This window comes from Astatotilapia calliptera, chromosome 7 (assembly GCF_964374335.1).
Source record: "Astatotilapia calliptera chromosome 7, fAstCal68.1, whole genome shotgun sequence".
Lineage (NCBI taxonomy): Eukaryota > Metazoa > Chordata > Actinopteri > Cichliformes > Cichlidae > Astatotilapia > Astatotilapia calliptera.
Window position 1 is genome coordinate 27,408,787 of NC_137428.1, and position 24,937 is coordinate 27,433,723.

At 37.7% G+C, this 24,937-nt stretch overlaps 1 protein-coding gene across 3 annotated transcripts in view; it reads right to left on the reverse strand.

Moving 5' to 3' along the window:
• sfswap (splicing factor SWAP) overlaps window positions 1-24,403 on the reverse strand; it is a 51,300-nt gene extending 26,897 nt beyond the window's left edge. The window contains exons 1-10 of one of the 3 annotated variants that reach the window (XM_026174045.2): window positions 24,034-24,403; window positions 22,392-22,555; window positions 13,670-13,801; window positions 11,114-11,190; window positions 8,015-8,240; window positions 7,729-7,829; window positions 6,768-6,906; window positions 3,472-3,721; window positions 3,010-3,162; window positions 2,744-2,837 (exon numbers count right to left, since the gene is read on the reverse strand). In XM_026174045.2, the coding sequence (XP_026029830.2) occupies window positions 2,744-2,837; window positions 3,010-3,162; window positions 3,472-3,721; window positions 6,768-6,906; window positions 7,729-7,829; window positions 8,015-8,240; window positions 11,114-11,190; window positions 13,670-13,801; window positions 22,392-22,555; window positions 24,034-24,227 (1,530 nt within the window). In that variant the 5' untranslated portion in view covers window positions 24,228-24,403. Of the gene's footprint in view, window positions 1-2,743; window positions 2,838-3,009; window positions 3,163-3,471; window positions 3,725-6,767; window positions 6,907-7,728; window positions 7,830-8,014; window positions 8,241-11,113; window positions 11,191-13,669; window positions 13,802-22,391; window positions 22,556-22,973; window positions 23,139-24,033 lie in introns of those variants that run through there. The other 2 variants (XM_026174044.2, XM_080304345.1) reach the window with 2 other exon arrangements.
• Window positions 24,404-24,937: the final 534 nt, after the last annotated feature.

Consider the following 24,937-nt stretch of genomic DNA (forward strand, 5'->3'; position numbering starts at 1 on the left):
AAATCTTAGGGGAAAAAAACAACTTTCAAGTCAAAGCTTACAGAAGAAGCACACTAAAACATTCTGGAATAACCTCAATTGTAAAATGCAGGAATTTGATTGCTCTCACAATTACACCTTTAACTTAGCTTTTACGTCCTTAAGTAAACGTATCTGCAGGTAACTCTTGAACACAGAACAGTTAAAAGGGTAATAATCCTTCCTTTTCTGGTGCAGCGCTCCAAACTTGGGCTACTCAAGGAAATTGGTTGGATTTCATAGAGCTTTATAGCAACACATTTTCATACTTTCCCACAGCCTACAATTGACCCTTTGCCAAACGAAATAGATTGAGGTCCCTGCTTTCATTCATTTCTCTGACTTGTTCCAAAAAACACTTTAGCCCCTATTGAGATTAAACTGTCAACTCAATATAAAAGTAAATTGGAAAATAGGCACAGCTATTGTGACATTTTGTTTTTGAAAATTAAATGAATTTAATCTCACATTATAGTTTTCTAGCAAATACAGAACATTGTACTTGAGGCGCAAAATTGATTAAATCATGGTTAATATAAATCAGAGGGAATGAAAACAGCTGTGCTGTAGACCTTACATGTGTATGTGTCAAGTGCTATGCGTAAATTCAACCTGTCAGCTTGTAACCCTGATATAATATCCTTACAAATCTGACTTCAGTTTTGTTTTATTTCAAAAAAAATAAATAATCTGTTCATGGTGCAAATTCTAATCCCAGTTAGACCGTCACTGAGATACTCCAATGTTTTATTACGTATTTATTTTTTAAAATTATAAGATGCTTCTATAACTGATGCAAAAATGAAAGCATCCATTCAAATATTGAAAGCTTGGGCTTTCAGAAGGTGTCACATTCAACCTAGAATATCAACATAAAAGTGTGAGGAAGGTTTGGACTATTTACAAAAAAAACTCCTTTTAATATAATTATATTTATACACTAATAAAGTGAAGAAAATTTCAAATATTAAACATTTTATTGATACTATATGAAGCAACATTAACTTTTTTCATCAAGTATGAAACTACAAATAATAGCACTGACTGAGAGCAGCAAACCTCATCCCATTAGCCAGCAAAAAATAAACACAAGACAGATTTTCTGATAGAAAAAGCCAAGCACTGCTTGTTGAAACAGCCTGTGCTGTGTCATAATGGACCACACTTCTTTGCACTCTGACAAGCTAATAAATTTGATTTGACATAAAACAAATCGCTCCTTACAAAATTCACTTACTTCTTACCATTTCTTTCTAGCTCTGACATAAAGCCAATATATAGTATATGAAATATGCTTATGTATTCATACGTATGAAGGATCTCTCCATCCATCCATTTCACTGTTGACATCACAGAGGCACCTCCCGGGAGCAAAAAAAAAATGGACTGGTAGCGATCTGACTTACAAACAGATGAGAGAACACCAATGCTCGGCTCGGAAACTCGAAAAGCTCCCAAGCTGAGGGACACCGAGCATGTTAAGCAATTTCTTAGTAACTCAACTTAATATCTTATTTTTTGATTGCTGTAAAGTACCAGATGAACTCAAAGTGAATCAAATTTCTAAAACATGGGAGACATTTCTGGTAACAGGTGGGATTATCTCAGCAGCAAAACTTTGAGCTTTAGAAATGTTGAAGGTACAGACTGAAAGACAAGTTAAGCTGCTGAGCTAGTGTATTACTTTGCTTCTCAGTAGGATGGCTGGATCCACCTCTTGTCATTTAATCTCTTCCTTGTTCCCTGCGTTATCCTCATTTATCAATTCCAAATTCTGGTTAAAGATATCTGTAGTGGATACGCAACAAAAGGAACTAATTTCAAAGTTGCAAAAGCATTAATTTAAGAAATAAACTACAAATAAGATGACAATAATCCCAAGCATACCTGAAAACCATGAACTACATCAAGAAGCACAAGCTGAGACTCCCCAGAGCTCTAACTTTAGATCTGCAGGCAGATTTTATAGACACTGAGGGCAAGACAGACTAAAAATATCACATATGGAGCCCATCCTTCAAGCGCAGCTGAAAATTCTAAGATCAACAATACATGGGGAAGAAATAGTAAGAAAAAGGAAATGATAATACACATACTGAGGAGATTTCGCTTAAAGTCAAGTCTGATTAATTGATTATCAATCTTATTTTGTTTGTGCAGCATTTGTCCCTACTCTAGCACATAATGTCTTCTTTGGTACTTTCTATTGTGCATTTAATGTCGTCGCTCTGGATGAAATTTAAAAACTTTCCATTGGTTTGGTTTAGTGATTTTTGAAAAATTAGTCACACTGATCTTTCTGTAAGAAACATTTCTTCACAGTCTTTGTAAAACTGCTTCTAGTCAGTGTCCATGACAGCACCGCTGCTTGTGAGCCACAGCTTTATTAAGCTCTTAAGGGCTTTATGCAGTAATCTTGATCATTTATGGATCTGTAGCAGTGATGCAAATGAGAGAACTGCTTCAGTGCAGTCATTATTAACTGTTATAATTCATTATTATTCATTATGTAGGAACAATATTTAATACTTAGAAGTTTCATGTCTGTAAATGTACATATACCATTAACCAAACCACACACCTTGCAGGGTATTAAAAAAATAAGTAATTAAAGTTTTGATTGAAGGAACCATTGTTACATTAATGTTAAATGGCAAAGAAAGATAAAGAGAGTTAGATTAATACGCACAGAAGCATAATGTATACAGCGCAATGCTTATATTACCTCTGGCAAGCCTTTTCCTTCCTTTTGCATGAAGTATTTCTTCTTAAATTCGTAATAGGTGTTGTATTGATGCCAGGACTGCAGAAATTCAAACCTACAGTGCACAGAGAGAAGAAAACATACAAAGATGAGAGGCGAGCGCTCAGAAAAATGAGCCGGGGGATGATAAAGAGGTTATGCCATATCTGATGGCAAAATTACTAACAGGAGTTCCTAAAGTGAGACCTGACTGGAACAGCAGGTTTATTTCTGGTAAGAAAACTTACCGCGGATCATTCTTGGCACGGACGCTCGCCTCAAACTTCAGACCATTTCTTGCAACGTACTCAGCCAGCTTGTCTATGACCGGCTGGATGTCGGGTGGTGGGGGAATGATGGCTGCTGCTGATGGGGTGGAAACTGGAAGTTCAGCTTTTGAACTGTTTGGAGGGGAAATTTAAGATGTGAATACAATTTATCTTTGAAAGTTTCAACTTTTAATATGGCATCATTTTCATTCTTGTATTTAAATACACTATGTAATAATTGAATTTAAAATGTAACTTCAGACAATTTAAGCAAAACACTAACTTAGCTTTTTGGGTAAATAACAGTCATCATTATGCTTGATCAAGGTTCTTAAAGAAAACACATTTAATCATTTCTGATTAAGGCAAAATTAAACTAACTGATGTCAAGGCTACCATAAAGAAAAGTGAAAAGCGTTTCCATGCAGTGTCAGAGCCCACCTGATTTCTGGTACACTTGCTGGAGGAACAGAGCTGGAGTCCTGAGTGGGGGCTGTAGCTGCTGTTGCTACTGTGACAGTTTCAGCAGGGGTGGGTGCAGAGCCCAAATTAGCCACGGCCTCGGTAGAAGCAGGTGGTGCCATGACAGCTGAGGTCATATTATTATAGTATGAGGTGGCATCTATACCTGGGGGAGGCGGAGCTAAGCAGAACGATCCATCTGGCAGCATGTAATATCCATAGTACACTGCTGCTGAAAACAATTGAGGCAGGAATTAGATCAAATACACATGCCTCCAAGAAACTATTTAACTGTGTGTGATAAAACAGAAACAACACCCCCACCAAAATGAACTAAATATATCATATATTGTAAGTTGATGCCTCTTTGTTAAGAAACAACTTTCACATTTATACCCAAACATGCTGTAGCCAGTCATATGAACATTTATTTAGCCAGGAAAAGCTTCGCTGGTATGCAAATATAAACTATTAAAAGTTAAATAGCAGCACACGTCTGAAAACATCCTCACACACTCACTGCTAAAATGCTGCCACCTGTTGACCAAACTGCATGACCTAATTCAAACCATTTCCACACTTATCCAATAAATAATAACTTTAGGAGGATAACCAGATTCTGCTTTAGTTAGGATACACTTAACCACTCAGCCAACTTGTCCTTGAGTGTGGAGCACTTGTTTTGTGTCCACCTCATGTGCAGCTAAAGTGAAAAGTGTGAAGAACTGTGAAATAGCTGTTGAGATTTTATATAAATTGATAGATTCTAACATGATGAAGTATTTCATTTCAGACTCAATTGTGCAAACTTTTCATTTTAACCTTGGTAAATAACAACCACAGGTCAGACAAAAGTCACCTCTAACTGAATATGGAAACTGTCACACCAGGCTTGTTCGGTAAACCTTTAAATAACTGATACATTTTCAAGATTTTCAAGGCAGGGAAAATGGGAGAGGTGGAGAAAGACAGCCTCCTGATCACAGCAAGAGTGTTTTTCAAGTTTAAATTGTTTCTAAACCAACATTTTTCACCTTTTATATAAATAAAAGGTATCTATATATTTTATGTATTTGTTGATGTGAAATTCAAATGAATTTAAATTGTTTATAGAGGTAATCACAAATGCATGTTTTTCCACAGACTTCTGCAGGACCAGAAATCTCTTTTTGCAAAGGTACCAAAACTTGATCGTCTTAAAAAGAACGCAGTGTTAAGGAACTTCTGTCAAAGTCAAATAATCTCTTCTTTTAACATTATAAGTTCACTAAACAATCAACATGCAGTTATTTCGATTGGACCATGTGAGAGATCTCGAACAATCCATATACAAAGGCATCTGCAGTTAATAATCCTGCATCAGGTTTATCGAAAAAACTCAAAGTTTTACTTTTTTTTTAGTGAGCCGTTTCAGTCATCTTAGCTTGAACTGAACTGAACAGTGAGCAAATGTTATAGAGGACCTTAATTAAAAACTTAAAAACAAGAAAAATAACTCCACAAAAGATCTGTTGCAAAAATAAATGTAAAACAATAAAACTTTTTAGCCAGTTTTATTAATTAATTCATTTTTTGCTAATCATCTGCAGACAGAACTCTAACTGTTTTACCTAGTCCCAACTTACAGAGGTTTACAGGTTACACAGGTACATATTCAGGTTAGGGTGGCTCTGCAGAAAAATTGTTCAGCCACTAAACTGGCCTGCCTGCTGTGCAGCCACGACACCCATTTAGTGTCATCAACTGAAAGCATTGATAGCAACTGGTCTCCATGTTCCCAGAGTGTTGTCAAAATTCTGTACTGCATCATCGTACTACTGTTAAATAAATACAGAATTGAAATCACTGGCAAATTTACAAAGACTTCCAGCTATTTTGGCAACTGGGTTATAAAAGTCAATGTGTGGCCCCTGTCCAAGAAAAGTTTCTCAGTCATCAGCAGGTTTATATCACAAAGACTGTTATTGAAAAAGAAAGAAGAATGTGCAATAAAGGGACGAGGACAAAATAAATGGTCAGTGTCAAAGTGGAGGCTGGGATATATTAACACGTTAGTCACTAAGCTGGTTGACTTTAATGACATATCCAATTTTCTCTATCAAGAAAACTGAAAGTGTTTTTAGGCGTTTTGACAGATTGCCTGGGGTTTTCACCCTTACATGCAAAAGACTTGTTGCACAACATCACCCAATGAAAGGATGTTCGCTCTTAAATTCAGAGAGATATCCCTCTTTTTAATATTATATTTGAATACCCGTAGCTAGGCGTAATAACATCCTCAGTAGTCTGATGTTTTGCGCAGAAATATGGAAAAGTCTTGATGTTCAGACCTTGAACATCGAACATTAGAAATTGATTAGATTTTTTTCACCCTGACATTACTGCTATCATCTAAAAGAAGGATCTTAATCAGAACTGAAACTCAAGATACTGGAGTGTGTTATCAAGAGAAAACCATCAGTTTAAGTCACAGCATGCATTCAAGTCTTGTGCTACCTTGAAAGTTATAGTAAAATCCCATTATGCTCTGACCTGACGGTCAAGTGAACTAGGGTGGCATTCAAGCACGAAGCCATGTTTAAACGTTATCAGATTAACTTAAAAAAGAGTGAATGTATTTAAAAAAAAAAAATACAACTCGAGCTTTTTTAAAACTCTTTAACTCATTTCATTGTTTGCACATTCATTACTTGAACTATTCTTTAAATTTCTAGGATACTCATTTTATTTATTTTTATCTTGTTAGAATTTTTATTTTGTTATAGTAGAAATTTTTTTAATGGAATCTGGCAAGATAAGGATTTCATCGAACAATATAATCTCCCTGTGTTTATTTATACATGAAGTCTGAGCAATCACTTTAAAATCACATGTGAAACAGTTCATTCAAACACTCATCTGATACCCAGATTAGCACTGCAGTACACGTTTATCATGTTATCAAGCCTTCGATCTCTTTGCCTGTCATGACCCCAAGCCAAAGGTCTTTCTGGATCTGAATACTGGCTCAGGTCAGGTTAACCGTTTAGTACGCTTGGCCTACCATGGGAAAAAAACCCACTGAATTCAGTATTTCTTCGCTGCAGAGACTGGAAACCATTTTCCTCAATGATAGACTACACTCAGTATTTGTTGAAGGGAGTTTTGATGAATAACTGGCAGTGTATAAGACAAAAGCTGAACAAAATAGTACAGAGGGACCCATCATGTAAAGACCATGACTGAAAAACTAAAAATGTCAAAATGCGTTTTTCTATCAGAATGACTCTACTCACGGTCGGCGCTGTATTGTGTTGGTAGACTAGCTGGAGCTTCCTCTTGGTTTGTTGCCACTGCTGCTGTCCCATTTCTTTCCTGTTGGGCTTTTTGAATTAGTGCTGCCAGGGGATGATCTGGGTCCAACACCTTAAGAGGCTACAAGACAAAAAAGGCCAGTCCGGTGAAAATAACATTTCACACCATTATGTTGTTTGTTGCAAAGCGATACTAAAACATTTGAGTTCCTGCAAGCATTACATGAGAAAGGAGCATTTAATGCATTAAAATATCTTCAAAGCCCTCTAAAATGGCATGTATTTAAATATCTTGCATTATTCAAATCATACACATTAATCGTCCTTATTGTGGTATTACAAGTCTACAAGATTTAAGCTTTAACCCCATGAAACCTTAAACATTAAAATATGAGTCTTCAGTAGAAAATTACAGGGGAAAATCTGATAACGAATCCCTCTTGATGGGAGACAACTGTTAGGCAGCTTCTACTAAAAGAAGCTCATTATGTTTCTTTAAAGAGGCATGCTCCCATTATTGCTGCACAAAGACTAATGGCTCTAATGACAAGGCACATGAAAGCACTAACAACTGAAGTAGCATGAAGACCGGGAAACAGAGTAAAGCTCTAAGATATTAGTCTCAGTAACAGACTTGGGTTGCATTAAAGGCATGTAAATCAATTTTAGATGCCAGATGGTGCTACTGGTTAGAAACGGATCAGTCTTACAGAACACCCCCAACCCCACAAAAACCCCACCCAAAACATTAACTTATGTTCACAAATAAAATTATGCAGCTCAACATTTGAGTATCTTTTCAGAAAAATATCAGCATTATATTTGGCTGAGAAATTTCTCCTATTAATATTCCAGTCGACCTAAAAAGAATTCTGTGGTAACAAGCCTGTTTGTGGAAAACTTTCTACTATAAGAAAAAAAAGAAAGAAAAAATTTACAATACCTTCATTAGCTCCTCCAGGCGAGAGCTCCTTTTAGGGGCAAAAAGGCTGGGATGGAGGTAGCTCCCATCTCCATCATCATCTGAATCATCAGAATCAGATTCTGCAGAACGAAAAAAACAATGTACAGATGAAACAAATTATTGCCAATAATGAATGTTTTTAGTGTATTCCGCACTGTTTGACTACTTATACGTTGTGATCAATCTAACAATTACACATTAGTTACCGTACGAGACACATGCATATGCAATGTGGTGGATCCAGTGAATGCTTTCTGTAACTCACCCTGCGACTGCTCCTTCTTGCTGTCAGAGGCAACATTGTATCGACCTTCCTTCATGGACCGCAGGATGTATTTGTAATAAGGGTTCAGGTAATGGTCAAAACGAAGGAAGTCAAACTGGGAGTTACCAGACTGCTTCGCTTTCAACACTATCTCAAACTGAGCCCCCTGCTGACAGACAAAGTTGGCCGTCTTCTCAATGATGTTGTGGGTCTTGGTGGTTGCAGGCTACAAAAGAGTCAAGAAATTAAGAAATTGCATTTAAAAATGCAGACAGTTTCTATTATTATATTTCAGTTTCTGAAAAACACACATTTTTTTTTTTCAATTTGCAAAGGAGAAAACTTTTCTCCTTTAAGACACATGGTGAAAAATTTGTGACAAATAAGCATCAGCACCACAGACGGGGCATTAAGATGCAACACACAGTACACCAAGAACAGAGGCAATTTTGTTACAGAAACATTTTCATGCCCAGCACTCTTATGCTCATTGTGATGACATTAATTCTGAAAATACACATGGGGTGGAAATCAGTGGAACAAGAAATGGTCCATTATTCATTCATTATTGGTCGCCTTGTGTGCTTTCAATGATTAATCTTTGCCAATACCTAGAGAGTACAGAGAAGTGCAGCAGTCTTCCAAAGAATACACATATCCCATCAAGTTGAAAGTCATAATAAATACCACCTTTCAAAACACTGCCAAAAAAAGACTGGCGTCCAACAAAAACAGATCATTATTATCTTTTAAGCTGCCAAGGACTTTCTGACATACACAATCCCTTCTCACTTCCACTTACGAACTTAGCAATTAAGGGAAAAGGGTGTTTGGAACTTTTACGTACTTATTTTATCTCATAAAAAAAGAGAAGAGCATGGTGTCTCGCACCTATTATTCTACAACACTGTTACCCAAAGAATAGCCATTAGGAATGCCAATGTGAAAGTAATATGTAATGTTTCCAACCATATTGTCTCTCAGTTAACAAAGGTTAGTGAGTAGAGATTAATTTGCACCTGTACTTATTACTAGAGCTGTACTAAAATGTGACACCCTGACCTTATCTAAAATGCTCAAAGACATCTTTGGCCAAGGACCTTTTGAGGTAAACTGCTCTGCTCTCTCTCAGTGTTACCTATTATTAAGCTATACTTGTGAAAACAAGGGCAAATCTAATAATCATAAAATAATTAATAACGGCGAATGAAAGTGGCAAAAGTCCACCTTAAGACTACTAAAACAGAACTAATCCAATTAATGGACTGGTAGCTGCTATAATAAAAATGTCTTTTTCATAGCATATGAATAATTTAATTTTACCAGCTTAATAATTTTGAACCAGGCCTTGAATAGTTTCATTAAGAAGCTTGTGAGAAATAAGGCACGTCAAACTGAGCCATGCTCTTATTTTAGTGTGTCACAGACATATTTATCTATCCTTCAGGAAAATATTAGAATCCCATCAGGCTGTGTTGTGAATTTGCCCAATATTCAAGGGCTTCTCCTGGTGATATTCCCTACAAACCAAGGAGTAGAGATTGATAATATATGCAAATCATACAGAGCAGCAGCTATGCTGTGTTTGTATATATGCAAACACAAGGTTGTTTTGATTCTCATATACCCACCATGGTATAATACTGGCATTAAAGCATGCCTTTTTTCACATGCAACATTTGCCGTAGCATTTCCTTAGGGAGGTGTTATGCTTCCCGACATGTGTTAATCCCTGACAGGGGAGAATGACTCTTTTATATTCATCTTTGAAAGAAGGAAAGCAGGAAAAACGCATTCGTTGCTTTCACATAAAAAGACTCTCCCTATACACTGTCACTAATTCCTAAGTGGGATGGATCACTTCTCAACATCTGTGTACAACGGCAGGAGAGACCGACTCTCTTTGCATAGGACAGTGGCTACAGGGAATCATCAGGCTTCTGGCCGTGGATATCAGACACAACAAAGCAACAGAAAATCTTATATTTTTCTATTACTTCAACTGTTTCCTTCTTTAGATGGTATGTCAATGTGAAACATTATCTTTTGGCACAGAAGTGTTTTTTCACAAACAAAAACTATGTGGCATTCTGCCTCAGAGTAAGGCTGGACAGCCATACAATTTTAGGACAAAATCCCCTTTCAGCAAACCCCTGTGAAACTCACAGATTTTCAACTTATTGCAGAGTCAGTTAATTGGGTCATTTCTGTTGCTTTGGTTTGCGTGTTATATAGAAATTATTTGAATCTGTGATTCAAAAACAAAGGCAGACAACACAACATAAATCTATAGTTAAGACACATGTAGAATGTCGTGACATCACATTTAAACATAGAGCACACTGTACATACAGCTCATTTTGAAAGTCTACAGATCATTAAGTTTTCTGCATAGTTAGTTTATTCACTGAAAATAAATGCCTGAATTTGTTTTTATATGAAGTATTCGGATCCTTCCCATATTACTTGGTTAAAGGATTTTGGACAGACTTAAATCTTCTTGGGAATGATTCTACAAGCTTGGCACACTTCTCATTTTGAAGTGTTTTCAACTAGTAAGTAAGTGGCAGCCATAATAAGAGGCAGCTGAATTCTCTGAATACAAAAGAAAGGCGCTTCAGTATTTTCTTTATTAGCACCTTTAGCACAGGCTGCACCAGCCTATTCTTCATGAAGGAAAAGGAGATACAATTCAAAGTGACCACCACTCGATCATCTACAAAAGCGAATGATCAGCATGTCTGACAAGGTTGCAAATCGGCACATGAATTACATTTCCAGCTCATCACATTAGCTAGTATTCTGATTTTGTTTTGTTTTCTAAAGCAAAGTAACCTAACCCCAGCTTGGTTTTCACTCTGACACGCCATCATCTGTGAGCTCACTACTTATTGTGAAAGTAGCGAGCATTTGTTAAGTGTGTACAGTATTTTTGTTTTTTAAATATTGTGATAATAGGAGTTTGAAAATGGTTTTTTGGTCTGTGAGAAAATGAGAATGAGAAAAAGAAAAGCATGAACTGAACTCATTTAAAGATCCACCTAAAAAGACAGAAAAAGTCAGAGTTTCAAGAAACGAAGCAGAATATCTAACACTCACCAACTCCACATCAGGAGGGATAGAAAGCCCTGCGGGAGCAACGAATGGTTCTTCACTCTCTTCAGGCTCTGCCTCCTCTACACAAATGAAGGGACATGAGAATGGAAAATAAATATACCGATAAACAGATTAACTTTTGACAATCATCGGCAACAAAAAACGAACAAACCCCACTTTATATCTACCCAGTTCAGCAATAACATTAAGATTATTTCTGAACTCCTAAAACATTTTAAAAATGGATGAAACTCATGCCCTCTACCAACCTCCCCACTACACAAATACATCAAAGCAAAACAGCACTCTAGCCTTTACCTTCATCTTGATGACAACATACAGGTCAGGTGGAAACGAGCTTAAATATTTAACCAGGTACTGTAGGGAGTTTGCTCCAATAAGGGGTCCTTTATATTAACAAAAGGCATCTCTGAAGCAATTAAAAAAGAAAAAAAGCAATGCTTATGGATTCCACTTGGGTGCATGTGGAAGGTGTGCCATGGCAACAATATGTAATCGACAGGCTTATAAAGGGCTATACAGTAAAAGCAATAAAAAAGCAATACTGTTCAATATAGTTATATAATAGCACTGTTATCAGGGTTAAACTACTTGCAACTTTATAATATAGCTTGTTCTTAAATCTTATATAAAGTAAATCTCATTGGTAATTACACATTAAAATAAAAACCATTGAAACGGATCATTTTTAATGGGAAGTCCAGCATTGTCTTTATTTAAAGCCACACTACAGAGTAGCTACTCAGTGAAGACAGAGTGAATTATTTAAATAACCTCAGCAAAGAGATACTGCTTATTCAAATTAGCTTCCTTATTTTGACAGGATGTTAAACTAATTGGTATATTGTGAAATGACTGGCTAATGATTGGTGTGGGGTTTAACAGAGAGGCTAACAATAAGACGCATTTATCATGTTTTGACAGAACACGTAATAAACTGTACTGAATTTAACCTTCTGGTTTGGCTATCAATCAGAACCAAATAATTGAAATATAAATCCAAAAAATTGATTCTGTTCATGTGGACGTAGCGTTTTCAGAAGGAGAAATGTTTCGTCACTCATCCAAGAGACTTCTTCAGTCTCAGCTGACTGCAGGTGAAACCACTGATCAGCCAACTCTTTGTGGTAATCATGGCCATTTGTCATTGATCAATGGTCTTTGATCGGTGGCTGTTAATCAATGGTCATGAAACTGACCTCACAGCCCATTGTTTGTCAGTGGGCTGGTTTCAGTCATTATGGAACTGTACGGTTTATAAGGTTGGGAAACCTGCAGTCAGCTGAGACTGAAGAACTCACTTGGATGAGTGACGAAATGTTTCTCACATTGAAACACAATCAACACAAACACAATCAACTGTTTGGGATTTCCTTACCTGAATGACTGAACTTGGTATATTACTGTGATATATTTCCTTAAGCGCTAATGCTCTCTTTGGTAAGAGGGAAGTTCTTGACCACTTTTTTATTAATGTTTCAGAGTTTAAATAGAGCTCGACTCAAACTAGATCAAATGTGAGACCTTTCTGACTTTTTCCACGAAGTCACCCTCTGCAGGCATCTGAATCTTTAGCAGATGTTTGAATACCATGGGGTCAGCTCTACAAATTCACCAGAGACACAGAGAGGCATCTAGTCTGCTTAACTAGTCTGTGTGTATATCAGATATTTAAAGCAGAAGTAACTGTGTCAGGGTCAGTGTCTATCTTTTAGGAAGCAGTCTTTTTTTTTTTTTTTCTTGAGCATGAGGATGTTTGGGAAGTCATTCCAGACATGACAAGGGTGTGTTGGAGGGCAAAGGGTCTGTTTAGATGACATTTGGGAAAAAGACTGTTAGTTTAACCTCCTAGGACCTGGCGTCCACATATGTGGACATCACATTTTGGGTTATTTAGACCAAAATACTCAATTTTGCTCTACAAGGGCCTGAGATCCACTTATGAGGACATTATGCTGCTACTCTTCTATCAAAATTTTAAACAAATATCCTCATATGTGGCTCTCATTTTTCTTAGAAACAAAAATCAGGTAAAAAAAAAAAAATCTGGTCATTCTTTGTTTTTACATTCATTGGGTCCCAATCAGCCCAAATATCAAAGAGAAATCAAAAATGCATGCCGTGGAAGAGTTCGGGTCTTAGGAGGTTAAGGTTTGCACAAGGGAGCAGGGAATCCATGAAGGCTCCTCACAAAATAAGTCATAACAAGAAGTCACAAACAGATAGAGGACTAAAAGTAACACAGATGGTGCGAGGTGATTACATGAGGTGATATTCTAGTGCAATACTGAATTTTTTGCACATTTGTCATGAGCTTTTTTTTGGGCAAAAAATAAACTTCAGCAAACGCCTCAAGTGTATGAATGGGCAGATGGCTGTTTGGATTAAAAAAAGTTGGTTTTTGTAAATGTTATATATCAGAAAGAGCTGCTGTGTTCTTCACAGCTGACTGCAGCACACACAATCAACTACAATTCTAGACGTGACACAGAGCCCACGGTAACTACATTACTCTGGGAAGTTGTGACAAGTTCTCACCTGATTCCTTGTTAGCATCCTCCTCCTCAGTGGGCTGAGAGGGGTCATAGTAGTCAGCGCTGTATTTAAAAGCCACGGCGTTGTAAGAGCCTTCATCAGCCAGAGCCTCACTCAGACGTTTATACTCCTCCTCTGTGAAGGATTAGGAAACACACATAATCAGGGGAAAAAAAGAGACTGCAATGTTGAAGAACACTTTAAACCAGTCTGCACAAACTGATGATGACTTTTGATTTTGATGAAGGACATCTATCTGTGAAGATAACGAATGTTACTCTTTTTAAGTTGATACTGTGTCAGTTTTAATTAGATATACAGTATACAGACGTGTAGTGGATGAAAAATTAAACAAAACAATGACGCAGTCCTGTCTTGTGTGTTGATGAGACCAAAATAAAACTTTGTGGTTTAAATGAGAAGCATTCGTTTGCATTATTTACTGCATAGGTAGTAAGGTAAGGTAGAACCTCCTGCTTCCCATCTTTGAAACACAGAGGGGGTTAGAAGTGTCATCGTATGGATCTTTGTGTGTCACGCTTGGGCCAAAACAACAGACCATCATTAATAGAAAAGAAAAGGGAATTCTGAATAACACCAAGGAACACTAAAAGAAAATGTCAGGATGCTTGTCTGAGCTGAATCTCATGAGAGAGTTGGTCATGCACAAAGAAAGGTACCTTTTGCACACAAATCAATTGTACAAAGAAAGGTAAAAGATGAATTGGAGTGAGTACAACCCCAACTGCCCTCCAAAATTGGGATGTTATATAAAATATAAATAAAAACAGAACACAATAGCTTGTAATTTCCATAAACACATATTTCATTAATAATAGAATATAAAAAAGTATCAGATGTTTTAACTGAGAAAATATTACATTTTACTTTGTATCAATAGGTAACTTCACATCTGAGCAGACAAGTATCACATGTGGAGTTCCCCAAGGTTCCATCTTGGGACCCCTTCTGTTTAACATCTACATGCTCCCACTGGCACAGATTATAAACAACAACAAAATAAACTATCACAGCTATGCAGATGACACACAAATATATATCACAATGTCACCAGGAGACCGAGGCCCTGTACAGGCTCTTGGTAAATGCATTGAGGAAATCAATGACTGGTTGTGCCACAATTTTCTCCAGCTAAACAAAAACAAAACTGAGGTAATAGTCTTTGGCGCCAAAGAAAAACGATTACAGGTCACCAGAGAACTTCAATCTATACATCTAAAAACCACAAACCAGGCGAGAAATTTGGGTGTAGTGATGGATGCAGACCTAAACTTAGAAAAACACATTAAGACAATAACAAAGTCAGCTTACTATCACCTCAAGAATATATCAAGGATAAAAGATCTGATGTCTCAACAGGACCTGGAAAAACTAGTCCATGCATTCATCTTTAGTAGGCTTGATTACTGTAACAGCATCTTTACAGGTCTACCTAAAAAAATCAGTCAGACAACTACAGCTCATTCAGAACTCTGCTGCTCGAGTCCTCACTAAGACCAAAAAAGTGGACCACATCAGTCCAGCTCTGAGGTCCTTGCACTGGCTGCCTGTCCGTCAGAGGATAGACTTTAAAGTTCTGATGCTGGTCTATAAAGCTCTGAATGGTTTAGGACCAAAATACATCAATGACCTCCTGACCCAGTATGAACCATCCAGATCCCTCAGGTCATCTGGATCCGGTCTTTTATCAGTTCCCAGAGTCAGAACCAGACACGGAGAAGCTGCATTCAGCTTTTATGCTCCTTATATCTGGAACAAACTCCCAGAAAGCCTCAGATCAGCTGAAACACTCAGTTTATTTAAATCCAGGTTGAAGACTCACCTGTTCTCAGCTGCATTTGAATAAAGCACCAAATCCACACTTTAAGCTTAAATTTCAAAACTTACATTTAACTACTGATTTTATCTACTGTTCTGATTTTATCTGTTTTGATTTTATATACTGTTTTGTTTGTTTGTTTGTTTGTTTGTTAATTAGTTAGTTAGTTTATTTGCTTGTTTTATTCAATTTTAAATCATGCTTTTTATTTGTTCTTGTTTCTAATGTCTCTGTAAAGCACTTTGAATCACCTTGCTGTTGAATTGTGCTATACAAATAAACTTGCCTTGCCTTGCCTAAGAATAAAACAAGGTCACTTTGAATTTGATGGAAATGACGTATATCAGAAAAGCTAGGGTCAGGCTGTGTTTATCACTGTGCAGCATCCCCTCTTCTTTTAACGCAGCCCGTAAACAACTGGGAACTGAGCAGACCGTCGGTCTTCTGAGAGGAATGTTGTCTCATTCCTGTCTGATAGAGGATTCTAAAAACTCAACAGTTCTGGATCATCTTTGTTGTATTTTTTCCATTTCATGACACGTTAAATGTTTCAGTTGGTGAAACATCTGGACTGCAAACAGAGCATTTCAGCGCTTAGACTCATCTACTACAAATCGATGCTATTGTAATAGATGCAGTCTGCGCTATAGGAATGTCTTGGTGAAATATAAATCTTCTGGATGGGAGCGTATCTTGCTTTAAAACCTGTATATAACTTCCAAGACTGGTGGTGCCTTTCAGATGTGCAACATGTCAACTCAGCCGCCCCCTTCAGAGATACAGGCTTTTGGACTGAATGCTGGCAGTCCATTTGAACTGAGTTTAGGCTCAGGGGAGATGGCAGCATTTCCGGATCACGTTAACATCATGTCTATTTTTAATGCAGGGGCACCTGAGGGTCCAAAGATCACAGGCATCCATTATTTATATCTGGCATTGTCCCTTGCGCACAGAGATTTCTTCTGATTCTCATAATGATATTATCTACCGTATATAATAAGATTTTAAAAGTCTTTTATGATTTTATGTTAAGATAAGATAAGATAAGATAAGATAACCTTTATTAGTCCCACACGTGGGAAATTTGTTTTGTCACAGCAGGAAGTGGACAGTGCAAAAGTTATGACACAAAAATTAGAATACAATAAGAATAAATACAGTACACAGCTGTACAGAATAGAATAAAACAATATACTATATACAGTAGAATAAAATAGAATAAAAATATACAATAAGATAAAAATAGAATACGAATGCTATATACAACTGAGTAAAAATACAGAGACATCATTGCAACATTACTGTTCCACAATTTGTAGAGAGTTTTTCAGCCGATTGGTGAATGTCTGTCCATCTTTACTTCTGAGAAATCCTGCCTCTCTAAGATGTTCTTTCTCTAACCAACGATGCTACAGATCTGTTACCAGTTAACCTAATTAGTTGCAAAATGTTCCTCCAGCTGTTTTTTTTTAGTACCACTTACTTCTCCAGCTTTTTGTGTCCTCTCTAGCTTTTTGTGTCCTCTCTCCCAGCGTTTTTGAGATGCCTTTCTGCCATCAAATTCAAAACGAGCTAATATTTTTCGTAAGGTTGTACAATACTGTTGTTAATTGTTTTTGTGTACTTTTAGGACATACTCGTGCAGATATATAGAAAACTTTAACAGGCTCACAAAATTCTTCTTACAATTGTCCTTTAAAGCCTAATGTTTATTTATTCTGGTTTGAAAACTTAACATATCTTCCCTTAGTTTGGTTGCTTTTCACCCAGAAAATAAATATATGAACTAAATTGCATTTTAAAAGCCACTGAAGAACGTTTACTCCACTCCGAGATGAAAGCAACAACCTTTACATACATACAGCTGGCAAGCAGTGCACAAATGGCTTGTTGAAGGACTGTACTTAAGTGTGTCTCAGTAGCCTCTGTATTTTATATATATATAAAAAATCTCAAATAGGGCTGGGCCATATTATACCGTTCACGGTAATACCGGTATAATGTTAGGCAACGATAGGAAAATGAAATATCGCGATAGAATATGAGTAAAACGCGCATGCGCAGTGCCTTTGTTTTCATACGCACATGGCTGATTGTTGAGTGAAACAGATGAACCAGAATTGGTTTGTAAAAATGGTGCAACTTCAGTGATGTGGAACTGGTTTGGTGTTTGTCCTTCAGATACACGACAAAGCACATTTTTTTGCAGAACATGCAAGCGGCCGTCGTTATTGTCGGACTAAGATGCTCTTAAATCTGGGAGTAATCTGGGTCCTAAACTCCGTATCGTTCAGGTCAAACAACACTGCAGCATCACTGAGAGTTAAAAACTGTCTAAATTCTTTCATCTTTAATAAAACGATCAGCATTGCTGCTTTACCAGGTGTAACTATGAAGTTTAACTTCCAGGCATCCATGAAAACAAAATTTATTACATTTAACGGAGTTAGAAGCTAGCAGGAAGCTAGCGGAAGTTAGCTCGCTAGTTTTGCTAGTTACCTTAGCATGATATAGCATGTTCTGACTGAGAGATTTCTGAAAAAAATCAAACGTACAGCTCTGCTATCACTTCCAACATAAATGAAGACAGGAAACTAAACAGCAATGACGTTTGTAAGGTTACTGAAGTTGGGCTAGCTGGTATATAATGATGTGCTATGTGATCGCTAGCGACACAGCTATGTTAGCATAACATAAACAGTGAAGCTGGAGGACGAACACTAACACTTTTCCACTTATAAAAGTTAACGTTAAGGTTCCTGATAGTTAGAGACAAATGCAGTCGCATGGCAGGATGCTGTAAACGGACCAAACTTCAGTCAGGAGAACAACTGAGATAATCCATCCACAATACAAGGTTAGTCATTAATATACTGCAACAACATGGGAATAGAGCAGCTGCCAGAGAATTCAACATTAATGAATCAATGGTACAGAAGTGGAGGAAGCAAGAAGAATGAGTTGAATAAAGTTTGATTTATCTGACTGCTTTGTTTCGCTTAATGTGCCTTATAATCCCGTGCACCTTATGGTCCGAAAAATGCGTACTGCACACTGCAGTTTAATGTTGCAAAGCACCTCTTTTTAACTTCAGTGGATATTATACATGGTTATGCTCAGGATATGTCAGCCCATTTCTACTGGAAATGCCTTTTGGTTAAACTTTCAGCAAGGAATTTGCATTTGCACTGTTACATTTTTATAAAGCTTTAATGTACATAAAAACCAGCTTCTTGTTTAAGTGAAAATAAATGAAAGGTTGTCTTTTTGCGCTAGTAATGTTGTGGAGTTGTATTTTGTCTCGCATCAATTATATCGTCAGTTATATCGTTATCGCAAATTTTCAAATATATATCGTGATAAATATTTTTGGCCATATCGCCCTGCTCTAATCTCAAATAACTCATGATCATTATGATATACAAATAGTTATAATGCTACCAATGTAATATATAAAAGGGGACAGGAAGTATGCATGTTGGACCCTGTAGCCAACCCTTTTCTACTGAAATTCATTGAACTCTATAAATATTTCTTATGCTTCCCACTGCCCCTTAAGTGGACAGATGGGTAATCGCCTCAGCAAAATGGGGTCAGATCTCCAAATTCAAGGGCAAACCGGACTGCAAGATCCACCTTCTGCAGTGTGTGTGTGTTTTACACAAACCATTAGCTGATTCCTTCTGACCTGTCAGTTTGAGCAAAAGAGACCATATTTCACTTAAAACTGTGGCTTATTAAATTCAATTACAGTCATTACGTCTGTCTTTTGGAAGGATGCTTTGTCATCAAAACAGCCAGCTTCATTATATTATGTAAAATGAGTGAGATGCAAGTATCCTAGATGAGTCAAATGTGATTTCCATAGAAATTGCAGCTCTTCAACTCAAGAGTTAAAGCCAGCCCTTTTTAAGAGTCTAAAAGCTGAAAAGGCCTTAGAAAGGGGGCGTCACTCTACTCTGAAGATTTGGCCTGGGAAAAAAAAATCCAGGGATTTTGTTAAGAAGCATAGATTAAACTTTTTAGCAAATGTGACTTGTCAATTTTTGTTGGGATAAAATCCAAGTTTTATGTGCAGTGGCAGTCTGCAGAAGAAGTCTCATAAGATGATGCATGCCTGAAATTAAAACGCACTGGATAGTAATTAAAACACTGTCACAGACTGCCTTTGAAGAGAGTGAAGATTTCTAAACTGTGAAAAAGCAAGACAGGCATGACACGAGTTCAAAAGAGGACCTGATAAATTGAATTCGTGTAATATGACAGGCATGACAGAAGCAGCAATAAACATTAACCTACTAAGTTTGTAGTAGTTTTTCATAATGCAAACCTTCCGTTTCACCACATCCCTATGGTGCTCTAATGGATTGACATCTGGTGAGTGTGGAGGCTATTTGAGTGCAAAGAACTCACTGTCATGCTAATGAAATAAGATTTAGGCGATCTGAGCTTTGTGACACACATGCGTCATCATGCTGGAAAGCCATCAGAAGATGGGTAATAAAAGGATGGACATGGTCAGCAACAACACTCAGGTCGGCTCTGCTGTTTAAAGTTGGTAACAACGAACCCAAAGTGTGGCGAGAAAATATATCACACCAATACATCAGTGCCGCCAGCCTGAACTGCTGATACAAAAGTAATGGATCCAAGCTTTCATGATGTTTACACCAATTTCTGATTCAACCATCCAAGTGTCACAGTAGAAATAAGGACATCAAGATCATTGGTTCAGTTCTAGCCAGAGACTTAAACTCCTTCCCAGCAAGAATTCTGGCTTCCACAGACTGTGTCCATGTAGCACACAGAAGATACTCAATTTGTTTCATTCCTATCATCATAGACCTGCATAAGGCTGGAATGAGCAAACTGTTTGATGAGAAGTTGATAACTCTCGAAAGAAATCAAATGAGCATCAATTATTCTTGCAAAGTCCACAAAGTCCCCCTGCTAAAGAAGGCACGTGCGATGGTCCATCTTAAGCTTGCCAGTGAACATCTCCAAGGCTTGGGAGAAAGTGCCGTGGTCAACCCAAAGTGCAGCGTTTGGGGAAAGAGAAATGCTGATTATGACCCAAAGAACACCATCCCCACAGCCAAGCACAGAGGTGGTAGCATTATGCTTTGGGGCTGTTTTTCTACTAAAGGTACAGGACGACTTCACCACATTGAGGGGCTAATGGGCGGGGCCCTGTATGATAAGCTCTTGGATGAGAACTTCCTTTCTTTAGCCGGAACACTGAAGATGGGTCATGGATAGATCTCCCAGCATGACGATGACCCATAAACATCCGATCAAGGCAAAAAAGGAGTGGCCGAAGAAGAAGCACATTAAGGTCATGGATAGGACCAGCCATTCGTGAGTCCTACAGAATCTGTGGAGGGAGCTGAAGGTTTGGGTTGACAAACACCAACTCTAAAGCCAAAGGACTTAAGCGTTTCAACAAAGAATCCCTCCTGAAACGTGTGCACATGTGGTGAATAACTACAAAAAAAAACAAAAAACATCTTACCGTTGTGCTTACCAACAAGGTATTTCAAACAAGTCATATTTAGCTTCGGGATCAAATATTTACTTCACTCAGTGATATGCAATTTAATTTATAACTTTTTTCCCTGGAGTTTTGGATGATATTATGTTTATTTCCATTAAAATCGAGCTACCCGTTTACCTGACTGTTCATTTTTTTGGAAGCAAACAAATTTACAAATTCAGCAGAGGATCACTTAATTTCTGCCCCCAGCGTATTGACAACAAGCTGTAACTAATGCTGGGCAGACACTGTGCGATTTTTTCAGTGGCGCGATTCAGCTCCTGCTCAAACGGCACGATTGACTCGCAAGGGTTAGAAGTTCATAGGTCACGATGCAGGGTCTCACACTATACGGTCCGATGCTCTGATGCGACCTGAGTGCTCACACTGTGCGTCCATAAAATGAAGGTTATAACAGAAATTCTGTCGCTCGCTCTCCCTCTCTGTCTTTCACTCACACAGACACACCACCACCATCAACTTTGCTAAATTGCTAATGAAAAACATTGATCAGGCAGCTGTGATTGAGCAGCATTGTAAATCCAACTATTTTCACGGTTGTTGTGGTCGTGATAATTTTGTGAGGCCACATTGAAAAGGCTCGGATGAGCTTTCCAAAGTTCTACAATTTGTGCCTCCATCGCTTGTGTCCAGATCACATGCTGCACTGCTGTGCGCAGTGTGAGAAACTGCGGTGACACCCTCACGACGGTCGCGAGGATTTCAAACAGGTTTGAAATCCTCACGACCAAGCGATTGATGATCGGGAGCTGGTCGTGAGGTGTTAATCGCTTCTCGTTACCCCACGTATACTACACGATGCACGACGCACGATGAAGGCCAAAATCGGGCCGATCGCCAAAACGGTCGTAGGACTCAGAAATCGGCTCAAAATGGGCCAATTTGAGTTTGAGCAGGAACTGAATCGTGCGACTGGAAAAAAAAAAAATCGCACAGTGTCTGCCCAGCATTAGCAATAAGTAAATGTCAGTGTGTTCATCACAAATGGGAAATCCTAAGAAGCAGTAGACATTACCTTAAAATTTCTACTGGAGCAAAAGATGAAGACAGCAAAAATGCTGTTAAATGAGCATCCCCTGACATATGAGCCCATGCAACTACATCTTTATTAAAAAGGCCTGACTACAAACGGAAAACAAGTTTGAGCTACTGACACAAAATCAGCTTTTGAAAACAGATTACGAAAGTAAGGTCATGATATCCTATTTAAGAGCTCCAGCAGATTTAAGGTATATAAGATGTTTTGAAATTATTTTTCCTTGCCTTTAATATCACTCTTTTTTTTTTTTTTAACTATTACTGCTAAATGTTTAAACGAGCATCCTGCTCACCTTGTCTAGCTTCCTCTTCCAGCAGGTCAGTGTGCAGTGCCAGGTACCTCTCCTCATCGCAGAGCGCCTCAATCCTGGCCTCTTCCTCTGACAGCTGGTAGGATGTATTCCATGACCCACTGTCATACTCTGAAAGGTCATGTAAGTGACCACGTCCATCATATCTGTTGGATGATAAAAAGGATTAGAGAAAAGGAAGTAGACAAAACTTTTCATACAGAACATGGGCCTACTTACCAAGGTTGTAAAACCTAAAACCCACAATATAAAAGATATAAAACTGGTCTACCTCTGTAAGTCCTCCATGAATGTTTTCTCAAAATGGATACATCACAATAATGATACTAATTAAGTCTTTGGGAATTATTTTGGATAGAGCTCTGATATACCTAGCAAGTTTTCTGTCTGTATTTTCTTCCTGTTTTTACAGGCCAACAACATTAGAAATGAAAAAGAAAAAAAAAGACAAACAAAGCAACTCGCTTCTTACCTTACAGGGTTCAATAATCCCCTGTAACACTCATCATTACTTCTAAATCTGCAAAGAAAGTTACATTCACACAAACCCGAGCACATAAATACCTATCCGTAAGAACCCAAATGGACGACATTTTCCAAGGTTCGTCCCTCTACGCCATCTCTCACTTGCAGTTTCTTCATGAAGACAAAGAAATCTGGAGCTGAGGTTGGCATTCGGGGTTTGGAAGGACCCCTTAGCCTACCTTGCTGTGGAAAAACTGGGTTATGTAATAAAGACACACAAACAAAGGCTGTACAAATGAAACATAAGTTGGGTCTGAACACTAAGGTGATTCAATTGATTTAATATGTTTAAAGAAATACAAGACTCAAGGAGGTTTACAATGACTTTGCAACAAGGACAATTTCTATGTAAAAGGTGGAAAAAATTTGTCAAAATGATACACTGAATCACCTTAATGACAGTAACTTTTGTCTTTGCTAGAATTTGCTCTGGCAAACAAAAGCATAGTAAAATACCAAGTTTTGTAGGGACTTCACCACTTTATATTAGAAAACGTCCGTTTGAAAAGAACAGGAAAAAGACATGTTATAGCTTAGACATATTATTCATGTGTAAAGCATGAAAAAAGCTTCTAGAGGAAATTCTCATAACATGCCAAGATGCAAAGCCGATTTCACAGATAACTTGAGTATTTTTATATATTTACTGCAATTGCCAATTTAAGAGGTACATTTAGCGCGAACTATGCAGGCCTATGTGGTCTTAAACCAGTCTCAAATAAACTTTATTCAATCCATTTGTCCAATGTTCTCTTATAATGTAAGCTGGAGTGTATAATAACTTGACAGCAAAAAGCATAAATAGGTCAGTCATGGCTAACATTAGCAAAGACTGACAGGCATTTGCAAGTTAGCATGTTACCGAAGAAACTTTAGATACCAGGTGTTTTTCTTTTCCCCCCAATTTTCTTTCTTTTTTAGTTCAGGACATCCAACAAGACACGTTAGGAGGCAAGATATAAAACAATCGTCGCGAGTTGCAGGTGTTTCCAAGCTTCAACAAGCAACAACTCCAACGTGGTCCCTTGAATTTTGAGACAGGCTAGCGGACAGGAGAGATTGTTAGCATAATGTTTCGGTCTAAGTTTGTTCAACCGACCTATCAATCATGATGCTCTTGTCCCCCATCCATGGGATAAGATGCTTTCCGTGATCATGGTAAAGAGCCCTTTCGTCGTCTCGGAAGAGTTTGCAGGCATAGCCGAAAACCAACAGATCGGCGTATTTATCACTGTCACTCACATCCTTCTTCACCGGCTTGCTGTCTTTCTTTGCCGCTCCGCGACGATACATCTCCCAGATAGTCGAAGGAATAGATTAGCTTAAAGGACGTAACAACAATGACGGTATCGTGATAGCTTTTTGTTTACCAGGTGGCTACCAGGTCCTCCAAATGTTACATTAATCCGTGGGATTTTGCACCAAAACAAAACACTACACGCCAAGAGCCGCCATGTTGAAAAGTGAGTAAATGCATCTGTGTATCCGGTCGGCACTTACGACAATTTCACGAGAGCACAGTTAAAGTTTACACTAATGTTCAGTAAGTAAACGTCCTAATGTGTAGCTAAACATGTCCACTGTTATGTTGTACTTTTTTGCTTTAAAGTACTCTGTATATAAACCACATTTTGTGGTTCCCAAATTATCGAAAGTGCTGCTGTGAAATACCCTATTATATTAAGCTTTTGTTCAACAGATAAATTCCTGTGTTCAAGGTAATTCAACAGTTAGTTACTTTAAATATATGGAAACAAAACATTTTTATCATAATCTTAAAGTGGATTTGACAGCACAGCTGGATGTTTAAGATTTGTAATTATTCAGGCTGTTAATTATTTTTGATAAAGCTATTAAAATATATTAATTAAAAAATTTGAAAACTGTGTTGCAAGCCATGTGTTTTGGTGTTTAATGAATTTGGATTTGCATAACCTGATTAAATCACATGATGCTGAGTAGTTCAAGGATTTACTAGAGACATCTTTTACATATGAATTATG